At 38.2% G+C, this 27,503-nt stretch overlaps 1 protein-coding gene and 2 pseudogenes across 1 annotated transcript in view; 1 reads left to right on the forward strand and 2 right to left on the reverse strand.

Moving 5' to 3' along the window:
- The window catches only part of Gsr (glutathione-disulfide reductase), a 58,352-nt gene that overhangs the window by 20,238 nt on the left and 10,611 nt on the right, over window positions 1-27,503 (reverse strand). Inside the window, exons 2-6 of the mRNA XM_015501237.2 lie at window positions 12,434-12,460; window positions 8,835-8,923; window positions 7,564-7,633; window positions 4,581-4,728; window positions 586-640 (exon numbers count right to left, since the gene is read on the reverse strand). Of these exons, the coding sequence (XP_015356723.1) occupies window positions 586-640; window positions 4,581-4,728; window positions 7,564-7,633; window positions 8,835-8,920 (359 nt within the window). The 5' untranslated portion in view covers window positions 8,921-8,923; window positions 12,434-12,460. The remainder of the gene's footprint in view (window positions 1-585; window positions 641-4,580; window positions 4,729-7,563; window positions 7,634-8,834; window positions 8,924-12,433; window positions 12,461-27,503) is intronic.
- LOC125613231 lies at window positions 7,137-7,234 on the forward strand (annotated as a pseudogene).
- On the reverse strand, window positions 16,493-18,452 carry LOC107155362 (annotated as a pseudogene).

The raw sequence follows: 27,503 nt of genomic DNA on the forward strand, positions 1-27,503 counted from the left end.
AAAAAAAAAAAAAAAAAAAAAAAAAAAAAAAAAGAACAAGAACAATGTCAGATGTCAGAAAATATATTTTTGTGAGACCAACAGAGCCATCTTTTATGGAGACCCCTCTGTACTAACTTTGAAAAATCCAGAGTCAATTACTTTAGAGATGTTATGACTTGATGCCATATCAAGCTGAAGAGAGTTTTAGGTCTTTCTTTTTTTAAAATATTTTTTTAGTTGTTAAATTTATTTGTATGCGGTGCTGAGAATCGAACCCAGTGCCTCACACATGTTAGGTAAGTGCTCTACCACAGAGCTACAACCTCTGACCAGAGTTTTAGGACTTATATTATTGAGTCTTCAATACTATCCTGTATCTGATTTGAGTTCTTAACATTCTACAATGGCCTCTGCCCAAAAGCATATAAGATTTCAAGGACCTACTGAGGAGTACTAGTGGATGAGGTACCCAAGGACAGAAAAGGAGAAAAGGTAGAAAAATTGAATTTAGAAAACACTATAAATGGTTGGGAAGGGGAGGAAGAGGCAAAGTTCTCAGGCAAGACTGTGGAAGAAGGGACCATTAAGGTGAAGTCCACTTACCGAGGCAATTCTTCCAACTGAAAAAATCCATCACTGGTTATTCCTAGGCTGGCACCTATGTAGAAAATACAATATTGATCACACAAGACTGCACTTTCTCTTGTACACAGCATTTTATGCAAGAACCAAACAGTTTTTCAGTTAACACACAGTTTTGTCAAGTTTGTTAAAGTTTCCACTTAGAAAATGGTCCACTAAGTCTTCTGTGAATCAACACTTTTAATTTCTTTCTAGAACTAGAAGCAACGGCAGCTAACTAACTTTAAATTTACTTTAGCCAGGGCTGGGGTTGTGGCTCAGGGGTAGAATGCTCACCTAGCACATGTGAGGCATTAGGTTTGATCCTCATTACAACATAAAAATGAAATAAAGATATTGTATCCACCTACAACTAAAAAATAAATATTAAAAAAATACTTTAGCCAGGTGCTAAAGTCTCTGGGACCCTGTCTCAAAATAAAATCAAAAGGGCTGGGTATGTAGCTCAGTGATAAAGTGTCCTTGGATTCAATGACTTAATCCCCAATATTGCAAAAAGTAATTATAGGGCTGGGGATATAGCTCAGTTGGTAGAGTGCTTGCCTTGCATGCACAAGGCCTTGAGTTCAATCCCAAGCATCATAAACAATCAAAAAATAATTATAATATATAAAAGCAAATACACACACACAGATACATACACACAGAACCCAAGCATCATGATTATAAGATACATCTTTTCAGAGGTGATAAATATTTTTAAAAACGTGTCTTGAAATCAATAGATACAGTGCCTGATTCTGTTTCTGCTGTGTCTTTTATGCCTATTCTCTTCTCCTATCCCTGGCATTGCAGCAGGGGAAAAGTAACTGTCTTAAAAGATAGTTACTTGAAGTAAGATTGAAATATTTCCATCACATTTCTGGTAAAAACCATACCCAATCTTCTGTACTGGGAATTACAAGTTTTCTAGCTGATCTATATCCTTCTCTGTCCCTTTCAAGTCACTGTCCCATTTGTTTCTAAAATTATCACTGAGCTGGGTGTGGTGGTACACACTTGTAATCAGTGACTTGGGAGAGGATCTCAAGTTTGAGGCCAGTCCCAGCAACTTAGTGAGACCTATCTAAAAATAAAAAATAAAAAGGACTGAGGATGTAGCTCAGTAGTAAAGTACCCCTGGGTTCAATATCTGGTACCCCAAAATAAATAATCACTGAGATCTTGTTACTATAATATTTATAAATTAACATTTGTCAGTTATCATAAATTTAGAGATTCCACTATTTGGCTTAATAAGTTCCCATAAATTGGCCCCAACCCAATTCCAGTCTCAGGTCACAGTATTTGCCTCAAGAATGTCAGTGCTAGAAAAACTGGCTGAATTGTTTCAATGTCCACCAAAGACATCTTTATTACCCACTGATTCTTTTCTTCCTCAGCACATTACATTCAGTTTGTGTGCACAATTCCCTAGAAGTCTTCCTGGTTCATCCCAGCCCATACTAATCTGGCCTGCCTCTGAGTACTTAAAACCTCACTATCTGGCAATCATGTATTAGAACATTTCATTTAGTGTTTGTATTTGCTTTGTTTTATTTTATTTTTTTTGATTTATTACTTTTTATTTTTATTTTTTGGGGTACCAGTGATTGAACTCATGGGCACAGCCCTATTTTGTATTTTATTTAGAGACAGGTTCTCACCAAGTTGCTTAGTGCCTTGCTGTTGCTGAGGCTGGCTTTGAACTTGAGATCCTCCTGTCTCAGCCTGAGCTGCTGGGATTACAGGTGTACACTTGGCTTACTTTTTATATTTTAAATAAATTGATAAATGTTTTAAAAATTTTTTTGAATAAGAGATTATTTTATTATATTATATTATATTATTTTACTTTGAGGTTCTAAGGAAAGAGTAAGCCATACAGTATTGGGAGTGAGAAATGCCTGGATTTCCTATGTTCTAAATTATTTGTTTTCTTTTAGGGTTAAATAAATTATTTATTTATTTATTTTTAATTGAATTATTTATGTATTCTAATTTGTTATACATGATAGCAGAATGCAATTCATTTCATATTATACATATATAGCCCAATTTCTCGTCACTGATTGTATACAATGTATTTTCACACCATTCTTATCTTCATACACTTTGTTTGCATTTGCTTTATTTTACTTTTAGGCTACGCATGGTGTGTATGCCTGTAACCCCAGTAACTCAGGAGGCTGAGGCAGGAAGATTGCAAGTTCAAGATCAACTTTAGCACCTTAGCAAGGCTCTAAACAACTTGTCTCAAAATGAAAAATAAAAGGCCAGGGACATAGCTCAGTGGTAAAGTACCCTGGGTTCAATCCTCAGTACCACACACACATATAGACAAAAAAAAAAAAAAAAAAAAAAAAATCACACACACACACACACATATATGTATATAGATATACATATATGTATATATTTCTATATCTTAGAAACTATACCTATCAAGGATACTTATGTCTAATATTCTAATTCTATTTAACATATGTCTAACTATTTCATGTCTAATATATTCATTTGTGATTATTTGAATGTTCTATGTCTAATATATTTTATGTTTAATATTCCCAACTAAATTTTAATCTACTTGAGAATGGTATCTTCATATCTTTTACAGTAATTGTCTTTACCTTTAGGGGTCAAACACTTTGTTTTGTTTTGGGTACTGGGGATAGTACCCAGGAGTGTTTTGAGTTACATCCTCAGCCCTATTTTTGAGACAGCATCTAAGTTGTCTTGAACCTGTGACCCTCTTGTAGGTGAGATTACAAGTGTGTGCCACTTGGCCTGGCATGAATACTTTAAAGCTGGTGACAATTTATGGATCCTCTCTTCAGAATGATCCATATAAAATTCAGGATGGTAATGAGTCTTATGGCACCAATCCATGGAACATAAAAAAGTGGCATAAACTATGCTCACCATCCAAAAGACCTGCAAAGGTAGATAGGGCCATCTCTGAGATTCCTAATTTAATCTTCTTTTATAATCTCCATATTACAGACAAAAAGATGTATATAAGGCTTACTTATGGGCTGGGGATGTGGCTCAATCGGTAGCGCGCTCGCCTGGCATGCGTGCGGCCCGGGTTCGATCCTCAGCACCACATACAAACAAAGATGTTGTGTCCGCCAAAACTAAAAAAATAAATATTAAAAAAATTCTCTCTCTCTCTTAAAAAAAAAGTTGCTTTAAATTTGAAAAGAGGGACTGCAATATTAAAAAAAAAAAAAAAAAACAGGCTTACTTAACTAGTTAAACTACATCCTTACAAGATCTCTCTCCCTTCAGTCAATATATTTGTACCTTATAAATAGCAACACTTCTAACAGAGACTAGAAACAATCTATACATGCTAAGATTGAGGCTACAATAGTTTGAAATGGATGAAATCTCTTTCCTCTCCTCTTTACTAACTACCACTTAGCCAATTAATTTTAGGTTCTACAGAGACTTTTTTCATAGTCTTTCTTTTTTTTTTGGCGGGGGTTGAGGGTACAGGGATTGAATTCAGGGGCACTCGATCACTGTGCCACATCCCAGCCCTATTTTATATTTTATTTAGAGACAGGGCCTCACTGAGTTGTTTAGTGCCACATTTTTGCCAAAGCTGGCTTTGAGCTTGTGATCCTCCTGCCTCAGCCTCCCTAGCCGTTGGGATTACAGGTCTGCACCACCATGCCTGGCTTCACAGCCTTTCTTAAGAGAAAACTGGGGTCTGGGGATGTGGCTCAAGCGGTAACGCGCTTTCCTGGCATGCGCGCGGGGCGCTGGGTTCGGTCCTCAGCATCACATAAAAATAAAATAAAGATGTTGTGTCCACCGAAAACTGAAAAATAAATATTAAAAAATTCTCTCTCTCTTAAAAAAAAAAAAAAGAGAAAACTGGTATAGGCATATCCATGGCCTAGTTTGTAATTCTGAATGCAATGGAAAACCCCTCCAAATAGTTAATAACTATTTGCCTTTGAACTCACCAGGGATCTGGCTCTCATGAGGATATGAGGGGACACCACCTGTGGCAATCAGAATGTGAGGAGCTGTGTATTTTTTCCCATTAACCTCCACTGTGGGCTGGGGATCACATGTGAATGCTGCATGGCCATGGATGATTTCTATATGGGACTGAAGAAGAAATAACAACATTAGACTGTTCTTAAGATAAAGCAAAAACACCTGATGCAACATATCAGCTCTTCCGTATCTCCAGTAAAACTTGTGATTTTTGGTTTGAAATACCAAGACAATTCTGTTTCTTGCGTTTATGTAGAGTTCTTGACTGCTAACTGATACTCAAGTAAAGGGATTGCCATTAGATACTGAAAGCATAAAATAAGAAATTCAAGAAGAAATGGAAGAGGAGGAGAAAGGAAGCACTGAGGGAGAAAGTCTTCCTTACAGTGAGAGAGATTGAAGAATGATGTGTCTGGAGGAAGGGAAGAAGAAAGAGGAAAACAAAAAAATAAAGGTTAAGGGGCTGGGGTTGTGGACTCAGCAGTAGAGCGCTCGCCTAACACATGCAAGGCGCTGAGTTTGATTCTCAGCACCACATAGAAATAAATAAAATGAAGGAATTGTGTTCAACTACAACTAAAAAAATATTTAAAATAATAATAAGTTGAAAACTAAAAGCTGATTTGCTCTTACTAACATCATCTATGCCAAGGCATCAATTTGAGAAGGCTGGCAAGCTTCTGCCAGTCATGATACATGTATTGGCCTGCGAATACAGGTGACTAAATAAGGATAATGGAGGCATGCAAGTATGATCACACAATGGAATGTATCAACATTCTGGAACATGTCTAGTTCTGAACTGAGCTATTTCCTCTTTTCCAACTACCCCTCCAGGTCTATTCCTGCAGGTGCCTTGCTTAATCAAGCTGAATTAAAATCAATGCCAAAACCCACAAGCCTCCAGAACACCCTTTCTTCAGGAATAAAAAGTTCCTATGAGGTGCTTGAGAAAAAGGAGTGTGAGCTGAGTAGTAATAATTCAGACAACACAGTTTGGAGGAATTTTCATTTCCTAAGATATTGGACAGCAAGTTTCCTTTTCTATGAGGGAAAGCTATAAACAATTCCTTGATCATAAAGTCACAGTAAGTTCTATTTCATATCAAGATTTATAAGTATTTAAAAATGCTGGATTTCTTGGTAATTTTCCTATCTCTTGAAAAAGTATTTCAGCTAGCTCCACTTAAAAATTTTGATGTGTGGGGATGGGAAGGATGGTGGAATGAGATGGACATTATTACCCTATGTACATGTATGATTGCACGAATGAGTCATAACCCCGCAGCGTGTCCAGCAAGAGAAATAAGAAGTTGTGTTCCATCTGTATACAATAAGTTGAATGTATTCTACTGTCATGTATACTATTTAGAACAAATTTTAAAAATTAAAATTTTGATGTAGGTGCTTTAGTAATAGAATTTTGTATCTCTAATAAATATAAGTCTGAGAGCCTTAAAATCCTTTGGAGTTAGTAGATACAGAACTGTACTCAAGTATCTTTCCTTCTAAATTGGGGGTTAAGGTCAGAAAATATATTCTGGGAATGGGGATGTAGCTCAGTGGTAAAGCAATTGCCTAGTTTGCTTAATGCCCTAGGTTCAATCCTCAGGACCACTTGGGGGGGAAAAATTACTACAAGAAAATATCTAAATATCCTCCTCCAAAAAATAAATACAGGGCTGGGGTTGTGGCTCAGTGGTACAGCACTTGCCTAGTAAGTGTGAGGCACTGGGTTTCATCCTCAGCACCACATAAAAAATAAATAAATAAAGGCATTGTGTACATCTCAACTAAAAAATATTTTTAAAATAAATAATCAAATACAACAAATAATAAGAACCAATATAAAAGTATTTGAGATTAGCCATCTGTAGAAGTAATTCACCTTAAAAACTGGTTTAGAGCCAGGTGTAGTCATGCACACCTATAATCCCAGCAACTCAACAGGTTGAGGCAGGAGGATTCCAAGTTTAAGGCTAATCTCAACAATTAAGCAGGGTCCTAAGCAATTCAATGAGAACCCTGTCTCAAAAAATAAAAAGAACTGGGAATGTAGCTCAGTGGTAGAGTGCCCTGGCTTCAATGCCTAGTAGCAAAAGACAAAAAACATTGGTTTATAAACATGTCACTATTGAGATTAGGGCAGCTCAAACAGCAACAAGAATCTACTGTTTGATGCTATATGATTTTCTTGGAATAAACCCAACTACTAGGTATAATACTCAAAAAAAAAAAAAAAAAAAAAAACCCAGAATCTACTGTCATCTGAATAAAAATTAAGCTATATAAATATGTAAATCTCCTAGAAACTGCAAAGTGAAACCACAAAGACAAAGGAAGGATGATGGGACATATGCTGTACAGTAAAAGGATGTGGGAGGAGAGAAGGGAAGCAGGTAGAATTGAGGATTGAAATGGAGAAAACTATGTTACATGCATTTATGAATATGCCAAAATGAACTCTACAATTAGGCATAACTATAATACATTTTAAAAAGAAAAAGGAGAGCTGGTGTTTGCTTTAGTAGCATATGTACTAAAATAGGAACAGAAAAGATTAATGTAACCCCTGTACAAAGATGACATATGAATCTGTGAAGCATTCCATACTAAAAAGAAAATGGAAGGCTGGATGACCTGTAATTTACCAATGTCACTAGTATGGCCTGGCATGGAGGAGGTATAACATCTAAGCACTAAGGCAGAAAAAGCCTCAGAAAGGTAAAGGACAACATATACTTGCCAGAGGCAAACACACTATATGAAGATACATTTTTGCCTGGCCACACCTACTTGCCTACTCCAGCAAAAAACAGCTCCTTCCTTTTCTAAGTTCAAAACCTAGCATACAGGGCTGGAGATATAGCTCAGCTGGTAGAGTGCTTGCCTCGCATACACAAGACCCTGGGTTTGATTCTCAACAACAAAAAAAAGCATACACACCTTGGTTAGATTGTTTCGATAGATGGTGTTCAGGCGGCTCACATAGGCATCCCGCTTTTCTTTTATAACACTGCAACAAAACCTGAGTCAGTACTGAGAAACAGGATTTTCCTTTCAGTAGCCAGAGAACTGTCCCAACACCCGTAAGCAGAAAATCATAGACTCTCAATAAAAATGAAGTGAATAAATATCTCTGAAGACAGCTGTCCTTTCCCTGTGACCACCTGCCTTCCTCTGTGTTGAGAATCCTTACTCCACTCCATGGAGAACGCTCAGTTGGCATCCACGTATGTGGGCTTCTTTCTGCATATAATCAAGGATAGTTGCTTTGGCATAGCACATAGAACATGGTGGCCACTCAAAAATGTTTATTGAAACATAAATAGCGAATAGATTTGCTAAAACTTTGTGAAAATTCAATGATTTCAAAAGTTTATGGCAATCCAGATGCAAAAGCACACGCCTATAATCCCAGTGGCTCAGGAAGCTGAGGCAGGAGGATTGCAAGCTCAAGGTCAGCCTCAGCAATTAAGAGAGGCCCTAAGCAACTTAGGACCTATCTCAAAATAAAAAAATAAAAAGGGCTGGGGATGTGGTTAAGCTCAGTGGTTAAGTTCCCCTGGGATAAATCCACAGTATCTTCCTCCACCAAAAAAAATTTTTTGGTGATTCCTTAAAAGTTAAATATAGAATTGCCATATCATCCAGCAATTCCACTTCTAGGTATAGACCCAGAAGAATTGAAAACTGGGACTCAAACAGATACTTGTACACCAACGTTTGCAGCAGCATTATTCTTAACAACCATAAAGTAGAAATAACCCAATAGTCCATGGACAGGTAACTGAATAAAATATAGAAGGGATACTACTGCACAGTAAAGAGCATGAATTATTTATACAGGTTACAACATGAATAAACCTTGAAAATGTTATGCTAAGCAAAATAAACCAGACATAAAAGCAAAGACATTATATGACTCTATGAAGAACCTAGCATAGGTTCAGCCATAAAGACAGAAAGTAGACTAGAGGTAGCAGTGGCTAGGGCATGGGGAATGAGGAGTTACATTTAATGGGTAAAGAATTCTGTTTCGGATGGTGGAAACGTACTGGAAATGCAGAATGATCACGGCTGCACAACACTGGAATGTACTTAATGGTAAATTTTACATTGTACATATTTTACCACAATAATATCTCCCCAAGTTTAGGCTTAAGTTACTAGAAATCTACATTTGCAAATTGAACCCTTTGAGCATTAATACTTACCCCCAATTGAATTTACTGTCACAGCTTTGAAAGCCATAATCAACATGATCATGCATGAATTCAGAGTGGACAGCTGTGTTCCACATTACCTATAAAGAAAAGTACCCAAAATAGTAGTACATGACTCCTGAAGAAAGAAAGATGTCATGAATGAATGGTAACTATGTGACAGCAGGTAAGAACTAACCTTGAAATTAAAAACAAAACTAAACACACTAAGAATGAAAGTTCAGAAGCATGACCAAATGGACTGGACAGTGAGGCTTCTGAAATATTGGGCAAATTATAACCAATATAACCAATATTGTTAAGTAATAGAGTTTATAATAAATAATATGAAAGCAGAATATTACAAGCCTAATAGTTTTTTCTTTAAAGTTTTTAAATTTATCATTCGCTATATTCCTATTTTTTTATATTTATTTTTTTCATTGTAGTTGGACACAATACCTTTATTTATTTATTTTTATGTGGTGTTAAGGATCAAACCCAGGGTCTCACATGTGCTAGGCGAGCACTCTACTGCTGAGCCACAACCCCAGCCCCCTATATTCCTATTTTAAGTTTTTTTTAGATTTCTGTACGCCTTGTCCTTTTGATTCAATTCCAGGAAATGGAATGCATCTGTAACTTTACAGGATAGTAATTCAGAAGAAAAGCTATGAAATAAAGTTTTTGTTGTTGTTCCTTTTTTTTTTTTTTTTGCTTTGGGCAGGGGGCACTGATGATTGAACCCAAGGGCACTTAACCACTAAGCCACATTCCCAGCTTTTTTTGAGAAAGGTCTTGCTGAGTTGCTTTGAGCCTCATTAAAATGTTGAGGCTGGCTCTGAGCTACAATACTTCTGCCTCATCCTCCCAAGTCGCTAATATTACAGGCATGTGCCACCGCATCCAGCAAGGACTAAAAATTCTAAGAGAACAAATTTCTATTATGTAGTCAGTAACTACAAACATGCCCTTAGAAGGATGTACATAATCACACATCTGTAATACAAAGGTTGACTGCACCTACTGTGGAATGCAGTCAGTCATTTGTAAAGGTCTTTTATGACAAATGAATATCAATTTAATGAGATTCAAATTGGCATTAAGAACCCTAGATAACAAACCACCATTTTTCTCTGCAAGACAAGCTTTAGACTACATCTTTGGACAGCCTAAAATGCCTTCTTTGTACCTTTGTCCCTCTGCACTTAATATGATTAAAATGAGAACTGGGCACTGGGCATGGTACGCATGACTATAATCTCAGGGATTCAGGAGGCTGAGACAGAAGGATATGAAGTTTAAGACCAGCCTCAACAATTTAGTGAAACCCTGTCTCACAATAAAAATAAAAAGTAAGGGGGACTGGGGTGGTAGCTCAGCGGTAGAACACTTGCCTAGCTTGTGTGAAGCCCTGGGTTCGATTCTCAGCACCCCATGTAAATTAATAAAATAAAGGTTCATTGACAACTAAAAAATATTTTTAAAAAGGGGGTGGTGCATTAGGGACAAAGTTCAATGCTAAAGCACCCCCAGGTTTAATCCCCAGTACCACACAAAATACAGTCAATCAGTAAAGAAATTTTTAAAAGATTGTCAATGTTCATAAAAATACGGACTGTTTGATTTTTTTTTTTAAACTCAGGTGAAACTCATGTAACATAGAATTAACCATTTTATCTGCTTTATTCTTGATCTTAATGCACATGAAAGAGTCACTAATACCACAAATATTTTGCTTCCAGTTTGTATTATGTACTATGTGACAGCATCATGCACCCTCTGGAGAGGGTGCCTCTGTATGAACCACTTTAGGCCTTTTGGTTCAGATCTAATCATAGCAGTAGGGGCCACCAACCCCCGGTTGCTCCTCTACTGCTGATTCACTCTGCCCTTCTGATACAGGGGAGTTACTCTAGACTTCAGGCTGTTTTACAAAATAAGAGGCAACTACCAACTGATGCTCAAGAATGCAAAGCACTGAAATCAGTAGAGCCCAACAGAAATAAAAAACAAAAATCTACCAGATGTGATCAGAAGGGATAAGTGAAATAAAATATGGGAACAAGACATTACAAATTCAAATTCCTATGCAGTATTTGCCCAGTGGTATTTTTAAAAATAATGAGGTAGCACTAGTCAACACCGAACTTATTGCCATAATTAGGTTTAAATTACATAAAATCACTGTATAACTTAATTTATGTAATTCATATATCCATGACCCCAAGTAGAACAGACTCTAAAGTCTGGAATTAAGGGCTGGAGGTGAAACTCAGTGGTAGAGCGCTTGCCTAGAATACACAGGCCATTGGTTTGATGTCTATTATCATAATTTTTTTTTTAAATTTTAAATCTACAATTAAAAGGAAAGAAAATAATGGAAACAGTGTCCCAAAGAGCAAATTTCCTAAAAACCTACCTTACCAAAGGAATGGATTTCAGAAAATCTTTCTGAAATGAAATTTCAGTGGAGTGCATGTCACTGATGAGAATACCACATTTGCTTACAGGACATCAGAAAGCTGCCAATTTAAAGTTGAAGCCCAGGCCAGGCATGATGGCTCATACCTACAATCCCAGTGGCTCAGGAAGCTAAGGCAGGAGGATTGCAAGTTCAAAGCCAGTCTCAGCAACTCAGCAAGGCCCTAAGCAACTTAGTGAGACCCTGTCTCAAAATAAAAAAGTTAAAAAAAAAGGGTTGGGAATATGGGTCAGTAGCTAATTGCCCTGGATTCAATCCCTGGTACCCAATAAACAAATAGCTGGCCCTCTGTATCCAGAAGTTACACATCTGTGGACTCAAACAACCTTAGATGGAAAATATTAAAAGAAAATTGTGTCTGTACTGAAATTTACAGAATTTTCTTGTCATTTTTTAGGGAATAATGACAAGAAAATTTTAACAACTATTAACAAAGCATTTACACTTTATTAGGTATTATAAGTAATCTAGAGACGATTAAAAGTATACAGAGGGAGCCAGGCATGCTGGCACACACCTGCAATTCCAGTGACTTGGGAGGCTCAGGCAGAAGGATTGTAAGTTCAAAGCAAGTTCTCAGCAACTTAGTGAGACCTCATCTCAAAGTAAAATTTAAAAAATGGGCTGGGGATGTGGCTCAGTGGTTAAGGGCCCCTGGGTTCAATCTCTGGTACCAAAAAAAAAAAAAAAGTATACAGAAGAGTGGTTTATAGAGGATACGCAAATATTACACCATTTTAATATAAGGGACTAGTGCATCCATGGATTTTGGTACACTCAGGGGTCCTAGAACCAATCCTGCATTAATATTGAGGGACAACTGTGCATTCAAATGTATCATAAAATTATTTGCAACCATAAGCAAGAGGCAACTTTGGGAATAAAAGATGCAATTTTTCCTCTATGTGAAACAGAGAAATGAGTTCAATGAAAACTACACCACAGATATCAGGACCAAAAAATCATGAACGTGGTATTTTTTTTTTAAGCCACTTTTAGTTGGTTTCTCTCATTTAAAATTATTTCACAGAAATAATTTTAAATGATATATTTGAAAATGTCCTTGTTCCGATCATGATTTACCAAGCATGAAAAAGGAGTATAGAAGGAAGAAAAAAATTTTTACCTTTTTGGGTACACATCCAACATTCACCTAAGGGGGAAAAAAGAAACATACTTTAAGAAAATGAAACTCAAACCATTAAATGCACCTGCAAGAAAGGAACTGTAAACATCAAATAAGACTTTCTTGAGTTCGTTTTCTTTATTTAAATTAGGTATATATGACAGTAGAGTGCATTTTGATTCATTGTACACAACTGCAGTACAACTTTCATTTCTCTGATTATACACAATGTAGTGTCCCATCATATGTACAGTCATACATGTACCTAGGGTAATAATGTCCATCGCATTACAACATCTTTCCTGCCCCATACCCTCTCTCCTTATGCCCCTCCCCTATGCCCAAAGTTCCTCCATTTTTTTTCCATGCCCTCCCCCATTAAGGATCAGCATTCACTTTCCAGAGAAAACATTTGGCCTTTAGATTTTGGGGACTGGCTTACTTCACTTAGCATGATATGCTCCAACTCCATCCATTTACCTGCAAATGCCATAATTTTATTCTTTCTTAATGCTGAGTAGTATTCCATTGTGTATATATAACACAGTTTCTTTATCCATTCATCTATTGAAGGGCATCTAGGTTTCTTCCACAGTTTAGCTACTGTGAATTAAGCTGCTATAAACATTGATGTGGACTGTGTTACTATAGTATGCTGATTTTAAGTCCTTTGGGTATAGACCAAGGAGTGGGATAGCTGGGTCAAATGGGGTTCCATTCCAAGTTTTCTAAGGAATCTCCATACTGCTTTCCAGATTGATTGCACCAATTTGCAGTGTCACCAGCAATGTGTGAGAGTGTGCCTTTCCCCCCACATCCTCACCAACACTTATTGTTGTTTGTATTCTTGATAACTGCCATTCTGACTGGCGTGAGATGAAAACTGCCATTCTGACTGGTGTGAGATGAAAACTTAGAGTAGTTTTGATTTTTGCATTTCTCTAATTGCTAGAGATGTTGAACATTTTTTCATATATTTGTTGATCAATTGTATATCTTCTTCTGAGTGTGCTTAGCTCCTTAGCCTATTTATTGATTCGGTAGTTTGGGGTTTTTCGGTGTTAAGTTTTTTGAGTTCTTTATATTTCCTGGAGATTAGTGTTCTATCTGATGTGGATGTGGTAAAAATTTGCTCCCAAAATGTAGGCTCTCTTTTCATCTCATTGATTGTTTCCTTTGCTGAGAAGAAACTTTTTAGTTTGAATCCATCTCATTTATTAATTCCTGATTTTATTTCTTCACTTTAGGAGTTTTGTTAAGGAAGTCGGGGCCTAATCTGACGTGATGAAGATTTCAGCCTACTTTTTCCTCTGTTAGGTGCAGGGTCCCTGGTCTAATTCCTAGGTCCTTGATCCACTTCAAGTTTAATTTTTGTGCATGATGAGAGAGAGGGCTTAGTTTCATTTTGTTGCATATGGATTTCCAGTTCTCCCAGCACCATTTGTTGAAGAGGCTATCTTTTCTCCAATGTATGTTTTCGGCTCATTTGTCTAGTATGAGATATCTGTATTTATGTGGATTTGCCTCTGTGTCTTCTATTTTGTACCATTGGTCTACATGTCTATTTTGGTGCGAATACCATGCCATTTTTGTTACAATAAGCTTTGTTGTATAGTTTAAGGTCTGGTATTGTGATGCTTCCTGCTTCACTCTTCTTGCTAAGGACTGCTTTGGCTATTCTGGGTCTCTTGTTTTTCCAAATAATTTTTTCCTTGAGTTCTAAGTCACTAGATTGTACGGCTACTTCCTTTTTTCTATCATAGAGTAGGAAAAGATAATAATATTATTTTCCTCATATGATGAAGTAGAAAATCTTTACTTAGCATTTTCTCAAGAGAAGGGGTCAGCAAGAAAGGAAAAAACATCAATCAGATAATTTGAGCAGCTGTCTTAGAGGATTTCTGGAAATCTTACTCTGGAATATATGGATAAAACACCTAGAATGGCCTCTGCTAAAACCACAAGTAGAAAATGACATTTTATTCCTTAGGGCCAAAATAACGAGATTCATCCCTACTATGAAGCCTTGATTCTTAGTATTCTAATAGTCAACACACAAAGGAAAACAAACAGTTCTAAGAGTTCATCCACCAGATATTTAGGAAGGTAACTATTTAGATAAGGAGGCTACAGAAAAATATCTTCCAGCTGGGTTTAGTGGCACATACCTGTAACTCCCGTGACTGAGGAGGCTGAGGTAGAAGAATCTCAAGTTCAAGGCCAGCCTCAGCAACTTAGAAGACCCCATCTCAAAATAAAAAGTATGGGGATATAGCTTAGTGGTAAAGTACCCCTGGGTTCAATACCTAGTACTGAAAAAAGAAAAAAAAAATGCCTCAGAAGGATCTTTATATTTTTAGGTACTGGAGACTGAATGAATCCAAGGGTGCTTTACCACTGAGCTACACCCCCAGTTCTTTTTTTTTTTTTTTTAATATTTTTTTAGTTGTAGATGGATACAATACCTTTATTTATTTTTATGTGGTGCTGAGGATCGAACCCAGTGCCTCACACGCGCAAGTCTTGCGCTTTACCACTGAGCCACAACCCCAGCCCTTCCCCTGTCCTTTTTGAGACAGGGTCTTGCTAAGTCGCTGAGGCTGGCCTCAAACTTTCAATCATCCTGCCCCAGTCTTCAAAATAGCTAGGATTTCAGGCCTGAACACCACACTCAGCACAAGGATCTTTATAAACAAGATGCAGTGTTCATCCTTATACACACATTTTTGTGCATATCAGTTAATTTTCTTTTGATTACTTCCTAAATTTTTTTAAACTGAGCTAATTAGGACTTTGATTACAAGGCCTTAAGTTAGAAATATGGGCTTAACTAAATGATTAACTACTCTGTGTACCCTAGGGGAGGAGCTGCTTGTAGAAGGAAAACTATGCTGATCTCACTTTTTTGAAGGACAAATTATAAACTCTGTATAGACTGGCTATCTGATGTGTATTTCAGATAACCTTTAACCTTATGAGTACTGACTGGAAAGCCCTGGGTTCAATCCCCAGTGTTGGGAAATAGGGTGGAAATAACCCAAATGATATTTCTCATCAGATTGGTAAAAATGTAAGATTGCTGGGCACTGAGGCACATGCCTGTAATCCCAGTGGCTCTAGAGGCTGAGTAAGGAGGATCATGAGTTAAAGCCAGCCTCAGCAATGGCAAGGAGCTAAGCAATTCAGTGTGATCCTGTCTCTAAATAAAATACAAAATAGGGCTGGGGATATGGTTCAGTGGTCAAATGCCCCTGAGTTCAATCCCTGGTACCACATCCCCCCAAAAATATAAAAGATTGACTATAACTAATGTTAACAAGCACATCACATTTGGTCCAGATATTCTATTTTGGGGAATGTAACCTAGAGAAATGGTAACATATTTTGTTCATGTGCCCCAAAAGATAAATGTATAAGGATGTTCCCTGAAGCATAGTCATAATGTATAACTGGGAAGAGTTAACTATCCATCAGAAGAGAAGTAGTAAATAAATTACCGCACACCGAGCCTACAGAATACTCTGCAATCATTCAAAATGATAAAGTAGATTTCTACATACTGTTATGGAACACTGAATTCTAAGACACAGTAGCTCCCCCTATCAGTAGTGAGTACATTCCAAGACCTACAGAATACCTCAAACTGTGGCTGGTACCAAACAAATCCCATATATGCTGTTTTTCCTTATACATAAGATAAAGTTTTAATTTATAAATTGGCCACAATAAGAAAACAACTGATAATAGAACAATTTTGATAGTGTGATAAAAGTTATGTGAATGTGGTCTTTCTCTTACTCTCAAAATATCTACTGTATTGTACTTATCCTTTCTTGTTGACTATGAGTAACTCAACTGTGGATGATGGGGGACTACTCTATAATATAATGTGGTAAAAATAAAGAAAACAATAGCTGTTCCATGGCATAATTTGTATTTATAATTGTATGTACATATAGCCACACATCATGTAATGGTGTTTTGCCTTTTTTTGGGGGGGTGGGGGGGCGGTAACCAGGAATTGAACTCAGGAGCACTTGACCACTGAGCCACATCCTTAGCCCTAATTTTGTATTTTAGAGATAGGGTTTGAGTTGTTTAGCGCCTCGCTTTTGCTGAGGCTGGCTTTGAATTTGCAATCCTCCTCAGCCTCCCAAGTCGCTGGGATTACAGGCCTGCACCACCAGCCCAGCAACTGTGTATACACTAGTGTCGCTTATATCCTAATGATATTATTGCCAAGTGTACTTATACAAACTAAGATGGCAATAATATCACTAAGTACACTCTATGATATCTACAGTGATGAAACTAAATAACACATTCCTCAAAACATATTGGTATTGAGCATAAATTACTGTATATATGTCCAAACACAGTTTGGCTATATTCCAAGCAGTCAATGGGGCTATCTCTAGGAAGGAAGAAAAATTCCATATTTCACTCTGCATGCTTTTTATAATAGTAAATAGTCATTCATTACTTGTATAATTATTTTAGATAAATAAACCAAAATAATTTTATTTGGGAAGTAGCATTTAGGTTAAGTGATTCTTTGTTCCCTCTTGTTCATTATATAACTTTTAATATGAAAGTGAATACTTTCTAGATAAATTATATCAGGTGCTTATAACTGATGATGATGGTCATAAGGAACTACATTGGCTTTCTGTATGCTCCAAGGATACAGGCCCAGCTCTTGTAACTAAAGCTTTCCAGGTATGCTTCTGTTGTGAAGGCTGAACCACACTGTATGCACCAGGGCAATTGTTATGACATGTTAGATTCAAAGACAGTACCCAAATCTCATTAAGATCTCTTACTTTTGAAAGAGGTAGTCTTTTTGAAAAGTAATCCATTCTTCTATTCTAAATTCTATTTGTTATCAGCATATTTAGTATAAATCTATTATAATTCCATTATTCATTATTATATGATGTAAAATTATAAATGAGTGAGTTATGATTCTATATGGTCTCCTACCATTATTTGGCCTCCCCACCCAAAGGGATATGAGAGGTCATATTAAAAAAGCAACAAAGGCAGGAAACCATATGACTAGAGAAGGGTGCAGAATTCAAACCTACTAAAGAATCAAGACCCATACCAACGTGCAGACATGCTATTCAGAAAATATTTTATATTAGCAGTTAGCACAATTTATGACTGTACACCCATCTGACTAAGCTGAGGATATGCTATTTCTCATCCTCCAAGTAACTGACAATTTATGGGGACAAACAGAATGAGCCATTCTTAAGGAGGATGACAGGACTTTCTTAAATGCTAACAGCAGAGAAAGGCAGCTGAAATCCTTTGGGAAAAATAATCCCAGTTCCTTAACAGGGGTGATTTCATCATCGGATTTAACTTTTCTAGTTCATTTGGTGGACAAAGTACTCCCTGGACCTTTGATCCATACCTTTATGCCCTGCAGTTTTTGGTTTACTTTTATTTGCATTTATTTTATGCTGAATTTACTCCTGTGCCATAAGTTTTTGTTTCTTCTGGGATATCTTTTTATTCTGTGCAAACTACTCTTCTGGTTTAGGAACAATTTGTTCCTTTTCAGTGAGTATCATCTCAATGTAGCAGGGGGAACTCATGTATGGGTTAATCCAACCATGAGCTCTGTAAGTGGTGCATCTGGGGTGCTATGTTCACCTGGATATGTTCAATGACCAGAGAATCTACATCTAAACCCTTTAGTTCAGCACTACTCTCTGCATTTTTAAGCAAGTGCAGCAAAAATTCAGCACTCTTTTTGGGCCACCGTTCCTGTGTCTAGCCCCACTGTTTGGCTGGGACACATCTCTCAACTCCTCCATTATAATGCCAGAATGGGACACATTGTTTCTTTAAAGTGACATCTTTCAAATACTTGGTGGTTTTTTTGGATATGCACACCCTTGATGGCCTGCACAGTTTCACCGGTGTTCTTAAAGTGAATTCCAAGATTTGAACCTCTTGATTTGCATGATTTTGTGGCGTTTTCCAGGTCAAGAGAGTATCAGACCATTTTCACAGATCGCCTCAGGCCACTTACAGAAAGAGGAAGAGCGGTAGCTATTACCTGCAGTTTATAGCTTACATACACCAAAGTCTTGAACAGACTCCAAAACCAGTTTCCCCCAAAGCAGAGATGATTTTGGTATACTAAAGAAATGCACACTACTTGCCCTCTTCCAGCTTCCCAGGAATCTTCATAAAAGCAATCAAGGCACGGTGTGGTAGTGCATACCTATAATCACAGCAATCTGGGAAGCTGAGGCAAAAGGATCAAAAGTTCAAGATCAGTCTAGGCAACTTAGCAAGACCCTGTCTCAAAAAGTAATCAGGAAGCTAAGGCAGGAGGATTGTAAGTTCAAGGCCAGCTTCAGCCACTTAGCAAGGCCATAAGCAACTTAGTGAAAGCCTGTTTTAAAATAAAAAGATGCTGGGCTGGGGATATAGCTCAGTTGGTAGAGAGCTTGCCTCACAAGCACAAGTCCCTGGGTTCAATCCCCAGCACCACAAACAAGAAAAGAAAAGAAAAAGGGGCTGGGGATGTGGTTCAGTGATCAAACCCCTCTGGGTTCAAACCCCAGTAACAGATAAAATAAAATAGGCTGGGAATGTCACTCAGTGGTAGAACACTCCTGGAGGGTTCTGTTCCCCAGTATTAAAAGGAAAAAAAAAAATAAAAAAGCAATTCAAGGAGTCACAGAGTACTAAACTACTAAGATATTCTTAAATACTCTGACCTATCATCAGTTTTTGCCTTGCTTAAAGCAATTTTTTTTTTTAAAGTTTGTAATATGCTTCTTCTAAGGGTCAAGATGGCCTGACTTAGATGGCTGACTAGATGACAGATTTATTGTTTTAGAAGTTTTTGCCTTTTTGGTTTCTAATTTTTTAAAATTATTATTATTTTTTTTTTAGTTGTTGATAGACCTTTATTTATTTATATGCAGTGATGAGAACCAAACACAGTGCTTCACACATGCCAGGCAAGTGCGCTACCGCTGAGCCCCAGCCCCAGCCCTCTAAATGCTTTTTAACTTACAGCCACTCATTCATTTCAAAGTTTGGATAAAGCACCCACTTCTGCCAGGCATTATGCATGGAAAAGCACTGCTCCCCTGTAGTCTACAGTTCTAACCAGAAAGACCCTGAGCTTACCCAAGATACTAACTACAGGGTCAGCAGAAGAATCACTCCATTCCCTGAAACCACAGAGCACTGGGTCAGAAATCTGAAAAGGGTGGTGGAAAACCATGACCTTGCTGGATCACACAATCTGTGCTCCAGCTTGGCACACTTCAAGTCCTGGGGATATGGCTGAAAGGAAGGCCAAGACCATGAAATGCCACTGGTCCTACTTTGGCAACTCCTGGAAATAGGGTTTCTGCTGGCTTTAGAGACCAAGTTAAACTCCCATGGCAACAGGACATAAGCTGCCTCTTTAACTTTAAGAAATGAAAAGCATGTTTTTTGTAGGGGTAGGTACTGGGGATTGAACCCAGGGGCAATCAACCACTGAGCCACATCCCAAACCCTATTTTGTACTTTTTTTAAAATTTAAAGACAGGGTCTCACTAAGTTGCTTAGTGCCTTGCAGTTGTGAGACAGGCTTAAACTCCAGATCCTCCTGCCTCAACCTCCCAAGCCGCTGGGATTACAGGCATGTACCACTGTGCCTGGCTCAAATATATTTTTCTTTTGTGGTGCTGGGGATTGAACCCGGGGTTGTGTGATGATGCAAGGCAACCAACTAAGCTATATCCCCAACCCTGAAAAGCACATTTAATTACCTTCACAGCAGGGAAGCCAGGATAAAGAGCTATGTCCAGTCATGTTCATTCCTTCCCAATGCGCCTCCCTATTCCTTTCCCCCTTCTCTAGTTGATGTGTGCATGAGGTTGTCAGAAAGCAAGGCCTTGAATTCATCAGGTAGTCTGACTCTGAGCTCTCCCACTCAATGACTGTAGGTAGATAAGTTTCTAAATCTGAGTGGCTTCCTATTCCATAAAATGGGAATGGCAACACTTATATTACAAAAGTTTTGAGTTTAGAGATTATGTAAAGCATTGATCTCTAATTTATGATATATCTGATGATGACAATGAAACTGAATTATACTTGATGCAGCCTGCTGACTTCCCACATTGCACACAAGACATATGGAAGAGAGGCAATAAAGAGTTCTCCCTATCTGATACAGACCAAGTTTTGCCAGGAGTTTACCTCCCAGACTGGGGAACTGGGTTTTTAGGGCCTTGGCTTCCCAGCGGTGCACAAAGGTGATAAACCCCCTCCCCAGGCATATAGCACCTCATGAAACCTCCATTCACCAGGCATTAACCAACGAAAAGCTATAGGAAGATCCCAGAATCCTTCTGTGCAATGAACACACCAGCACTGAATCCCAGCGAGGACACAGACCTTCCAAGTACGAATAGAACATGCGCAAGTAGCAAAATTCAGGGAATTCACTCTCTTTCCTAGGCTGGCATGCTGACTTTCAATTTTGCCTAGATAGGGAAATTTTCACATCGATCACTCTGGTGCAAAGAATAATAAATTAATTTATAATCACACCTGCCACACATGTTTCCTGTGCTCAGAAGTGAATTTCCTTCCTGCTTTCTATTTTCCAAACCTCACCAGAGTTGCCTCTAGTTTTCTCCTGTCTTCCTTCTTTACAACCTAAAATCTAGTTGCAGGCTACTATTAGAAAATTGCTCATTGCAGTGATGCACACCTGTAATCTCAGCAACCAGGAAGGCTGAAACAGGAGGCTCATGGATTTGAGACCAGCCTCAGCAACTTATAAAGACCTTGTCTCAAACTAAAAAAAAAAAAAGAAGGGTTGGGATATAGCTCAATGATAAAGTGCTCCTGGGTTCAATCCCCAGTACCTAAAAAGAAGGACCAGTTATCAATTATGAAGCAAAGTACTAGTGACCCATCAACTCATTTTTTTCTACAACTATATATATTGAGTACCTATTATGTGCAAGAACTGTTCTAAGGGCTTGGAATATACTGGTGATCAAAAGGGATGATCCCTAGCTTGGCTGGGGATATGGCTCAGTGGTAGAGCATTTCCCTAGCATGAGGCCCTGGGTTCAATCCCCAGCAATGATTTAAAAAAAAAAAAAAGGAAAATGAACTGATTCATTAACAAAGGTAGGAGCTAAAATTGGTTTTGCTCAATACTTCATTCACTAGCAAAACATGATATTAAACTGAACCTCCCAGGAACCATCAACTCTGCAACTCTGGGGCATCCAGGAGGACCCAGAAAGAAATTGGTGAAATCAAACTCTTCTGGAATGTCTGACACCCACTATAATGATATCTGTCCTGTTATCTCCTGCCCCCCATCTCCCAAAAAAGAAAGAATCTGGGATCCCACATCCTAATTAATGTCTTATGTTGCAATAAATGGTGAATAAATGGTTATTAATAGTGACTGACTGGAGCTGGGCACAGTGGTGCACACCTATAATGCCTGCAATTCAGGAGGCTGAGGCAGGAGGATCACAAGTATAGTCAGCCTCAGCCAACTTAGCAAAATCCTAAGCACTTTACCTGTNTAGAGCACTAATGGGTAAGCAGTTCCCACTAACCACCCAAAAAAAAAAAAAAAAAGAAAGAAAAATAATGATGACTGGATCCACTTCTGAATGAAAACAGTTACTAGTATTTCCATATCATTTCTTCAATTTCACTCTTTTCCAAACATGTTTGATGAAAGATATAGACATTGAGAGATTCAGAGATAATCTTTCTTTTTCTGGACCTGCAGAGTTTTAAAAGGGTTCTGAGGCAGACTGCAAAGAAATATTTCACTAAATCTGTGCAAAAAAGTAAACAGTAAGGCAAATCAGCCAAAGTTTAACAATAGGTGTTGCCTACTCCAACTTCTCCACCCTTATGATCACTCCTTTACTTAACACTTATGAATACAGCTGGATTCCACTTATGGAATTCTAAACCCACAAAACAAATTAGGGTAACTTTCAGATTTTAAGGGACACCTGTCAATCCTGAAGGAACTGATGGACAGCATTACTTTAAACTGAGGTCTAGCATGGCACAGTGAAGAAGGATTACTGCAAGTTTGAGGCCAGCTTCAGCAATTGAGCAAGGCCTGAGCAACTTAGATAGACTCTGTCTCAAAAAGGGGTGGGTGTGGTGGCACATGCCTGTAATCCCAGTGGCTAGGGAGGCTGAGGCAGGAGGACTGTGAGTTCAAAGCCAGCCTCAGCAATTTGGTGAGGCCCTAAGCAACTCAGTGAGACCCTGTCTCTAAATAAAATACAAAAAAGGGCTGGAGATGTGGCTCAGTGGCAAAGTTCCTCTGGATTCAATCCCTAGTACCAAAGAAATAAAAATAAAAATAAATAAACTGAGGTCCTTTTAGGATGTTACATTTAGAAATGTATATTCAGCCTTATGGAGGGGAGATGTCACAATAACAAAGTAGACACTACGACCTTCAAGTTCAATTATGCCTTGCATATTGCTAAGGAATTGCTTGCAGCCTAAATGAACCATAATCCAATGAGCAGCTCATTTCTCAGCCCTCTTTGATGCCCCTACCCCCATTCTGTAGTCTTCTCTAGTAGGAGCTGCACAGCGCAGTTCATAACAACTTAGTAATCAGAAGGCTCTGTGCCTCCATCATCCCTTACTCTCACAGGTGAGAACTACTGGCCGTCCTACAGGAATCCAGCTATTCTTTATCTCAAAATCAGTATACTTAGCAAGAATACAGAAGCATGTGCTCCTATGGCCCTGCAGCAAAGGAGCAATAAATCAGAGAGGGCTTTTCCCCAAGCTGACTCTCCCAAAGTCTGCGTGGGCAGAGAACAGCCTCAAAGATAAGCTCCCAGAGGTTCTACTTCACCTTTGGGCAAGCTCTGCATTGCTCTTTGGTCTTCATGTGATCACAAGAGAAGCATTAGGTTTCACTTTTTGGAAACTTGAAAACTGAATTCAGGGGCTGGGGATGTGGCTCAAGCGGTGGCACGCTTGCCTGGCATGCATGAGGCCCGGGTTCAATCCTCAGCACTGCATACAACAAGGATGTTGTGTCCACCGAGAACTAAAAAATAAATAAAAATTCTCTCTCCTTCAAAAAAAAAAAAAAAAAGAAAACTGAATTCATAGATCATCTCACATATTTTTTTCCTGTCCTCAAAAATAAGTTAATTGGTAGTGGAATTCTAGAAAAAAAAAAAAACAGATGATATCTTTCAGTTTCCCATATTTAACATGTATCCTAATACATATAACCATACTCTTTTTTGGGAGGGTGGGGGGATTGTTTTTTGAGCCAGGGTCTAAGTTGCTGAGGTCTTGCTAAATTGCTGAGGCTTGCCTCAAATTTGTGATCCTCCTGACTCAGTCTCCTGAGTTGCTTGGATTACAGGTGTGTGCCACTGTGCCCCGCCAGCCACATTTTGTGTGTGTATGTGTGTGTGTGTTGGAGGGTACTGGGAATTGAATCCAGGGGTGTTCTACCACTGAGCTACACATCCTCAGCCCTTTTAATTTTTTAACATGGGATCTTGCTAAATTACCCAGGCTGAACTTGAACTTGCATTCCCCCTGTCTCAGTCTCCCAAAACTGCTAAGATTACATGTGTGTGCCACTATACCCATAACAACCACACTTTTTGCTTGATCCAGAAAAATAAGGACAGCCAGGTGTAGTGGCATACACCTGTAACCCCAGCCACTCCAGAGGCTGAGGCAGGAGGATCCTAAGTTTGAAGCCAGCCTCAGCAACTTATCGAGGTCCTAAACAACTTAGCGAGACCCTGTCTCAAAAAAAAAAATATGTAGCCAGGCATAGTGGCACATACCAGCAATCCCAACAGCACAGAAGGCTGAGACAGGAGGCTAGTAAGTTCAAAAAAGCCAGACTTGGCAACTTAGTAAGTCCCTAGGCAACTCAGTGAGACCCTGTTTCTAAATAAAATATAAAATTTTTTAAAAAATGAAAATGGTCCTGTGCACTGTACTAACACATGTATTTTTAGATAATTTAATGGAGACAACATCAAAGATCCTGAGCACTGACTGATCACCATGAACTGTCTTATAATGACCAGCCTGATGGCATTTCCACATATCTTCCCATATCTACCCCTCACAAAGTTTCTTTCAAAGCTTCTGAAGGGGCTGAAAGGATATGGCATCAGTTTGCCTCACAATGCACAAGGCCCAGGGTTCAATCCCCAGTCAAAACCAAAAAAAAAAAAAAAAAAAAGCATCTGAGACCCCAAAAAGTGCATTCTACTCTTGAGAGAGGCTGCATTCTCCCTTGAATGTAAATTTGCTTCCAAAATAAATAAATAAATCTGTACTTGGGCTAAATAGAAATAATCACTGCTAGAGAAAGTCTTAAATAAATCTCTACTTGTGCCTCTGACACATCTTGAAATTCTTTTCTGCAACATCTGTCAAGTACCCTCTCTGGTGACAAAACTAATTTTTATTTTCAACCACATTTTAGTTTATATGTGTTCCTTAGCAAAGTGAAGATGTTGGACAAAACAATACCTCTCACATTTCAATCAGGGTATATGTAAATCCAATCTTTAATGAAGCAAAAATAGGGGGTATGGTGTTTCATAAAGCTAGATGTATTCAAAGACCTATCTTTACTTGCATTATATGCTTCCTATGTTTTATTAAAATATTGTTCTTGGGTGTGATGGTGCACACCTATAACCCCAGTGACTTAGGAGGCTGAGGCAGGAGGATTTCAACTTTGACCAGCCTCAGCAACCCTGCAAGGCCCTCAGCAACTTAAGCGAGAGACCCTGTCTCAAAATAAAAAATAAGAAGGACTGAGGATGTAGTTCAATGGGAAATTATCCGTGGTTCAATCCCCAGTACCATTAAAAACCAAAAAATGTTGGCTAAATGAATGATCAAGAATAAAACAGTTAGAAACAAACAATTCTGATAAATAGAAATAACCACTGCTTGGGGGTGGGGGGTGTTGCTTAGTGGTAGAGCCAAGGACCTGTGTTTAATCCCTAGCACTGTAAAAACAATTTAAAAATAAAAATTTACCAAGCTTTAAAATTATAGTAATGAATTTTATTTAGGAAGGAACTAGCTGGAGAATCAATCTTAATTGGGATATTTCTTAATAATATCATTTACCACGAGACCATTTGTGCCACTCTCTTGTTCAAACCCTTTCACTGTTGACTACTTCCAGAAAATCCACCTTTTAAAAAAAAAATTTTTTTTTTTTTTAAATTACTACCTATCCATCAGCTCCCATCTCTTGGATCTATTAGAGTACATTTGCTCCAAATTCAATTACACAACATACCCTGCTATGTCTTTGCCCCAGACCCTTCCAAGTCCAAGAATAATACTCATTCTTGAATCTTCAGAAAGATACTGTCTCCTTCCAGAAATCTTCCCAGGCAGAAGTGAGAATTCCATCTCCTTTCTTAACTACTTTAATTGGTTATAACCTGCAGCAGTTAAGACAAGGCCACCCCACTTTGCAGTTGACTGTCTACATTTGGTGTTCCCCACCATACGGTAAATTCCCTGAAGGGATCTTTGTCTTATAAATCTATCTTTTTTCTTTGTCTTCATCAATCTAAGAAATGAATACATGAACAAATACATGAACAGAAAACCTCAATTCTCCCTACACCTGATTGGAAATCACTGCCCATATTAGTTTATTACTGTAACTGTGTATAGCCCACATAACTGTAATGCTTGAAGGAATCTAAACCCGTATCTACCTATTGGTTCTATCTTCTCAAATATTCACTACCACCTACACCCTTCCTTGTAATTCAAAACCAAAAGTTAGTCTGAGAAAAGGTCTAGTCAGGCATGGTGGCACACACCTGTAATGCCTGTAGCTCAGGAGGCTGAAGCAGGAGGATCACGAGTTCAAAGTCAGCCTCAGCAAAAGTGAGGATCTGAACAACTCAGTGAGACACTGTCTCTAAATAAAATACAAAATAGAGCTGGGGATGTGACTCAGCGGTTAAATGCCCCTGAGTTCAATCCCCATTACCAAAAAAAAAAAGAAGAAAAAAAAAAAGCCCTAATGTAACATCATTAAAAATTACTGACTAGATGACTTTCCAAAGATGTCAACGGTCAGATGGAAATATAAGCTGCTATAGGAGGATGAGTTGAGCAAGGTCAGGCACTCAACAAGGCAGAAAATAAAAGGCTGATGGTCCTTTGCTTTCCTCCAAAGTGGTTATCTCTCAGTGTATTCACATTCCTAACGAATCTAAAAATGGGTCAGCCCCTTCTTGATTAATACCAGAAGAACCAGCAATGACAGCACATGCCACAATGATACGGATATAAACAAGGAAGAAGGAAAACAGAAAAATGTAAGGCAGTGCATAAGGTGAGAGAGATCAGGTGAGAGGGATCAAGTACTATTACTAGTTGAAATGAAAACTGGGGAACTTCAAGTGACATCCCTCAATCGGCCTTCTCCACAGACAGAGTTCTGGTCTTTCTGCACTAAAGTGTCAAAGTGCATGGCAATAATTAACAGAGATTTTTCCTTTCTCCTAATCCCCTTTTTCCCTTTGAACTTGAGCACTTAACAATACAGTCAGCCTTTCATAGCTACTCACCACTAGTTCCATTCATTTCACAAATGATTATTGAGCAAGGTACTTTGTTAAGATAATGAAAGGCATACAAACACAGGAACCCATCCCTGTCCCTAAGGAATTTCCAATTTAGTATAATTTAAACATCAGTCTTAAAAGGAATTTAGAGAACTATTCCCAAATCCCAGCTTAGTCTTGGATTCATCATTTTAAAAGTCAAAAGCAAGTACCTCACCCAAATATTTTGATTAAAAAAAGGTCATACTAATAGCAAGGGTACAAAACTTACAAGTAGTTTTTCAATCTCAGAATTTACAACCACGGAGGCGGGGATTATGGCTCAGCGGTAGAGCACTCGCCTAGCACGTGCAAGGCCCTGGGTTCGATCCTCAGTCCCACATTAAAAAATTAAATAAAATAAAGGTATTGTGTAAAAAAAAAAAAAAAAAAAA

Source organism: Marmota marmota, unplaced genomic scaffold (assembly GCF_001458135.2).
Source record: "Marmota marmota marmota unplaced genomic scaffold, marMar, whole genome shotgun sequence".
NCBI lineage: Eukaryota > Metazoa > Chordata > Mammalia > Rodentia > Sciuridae > Marmota > Marmota marmota.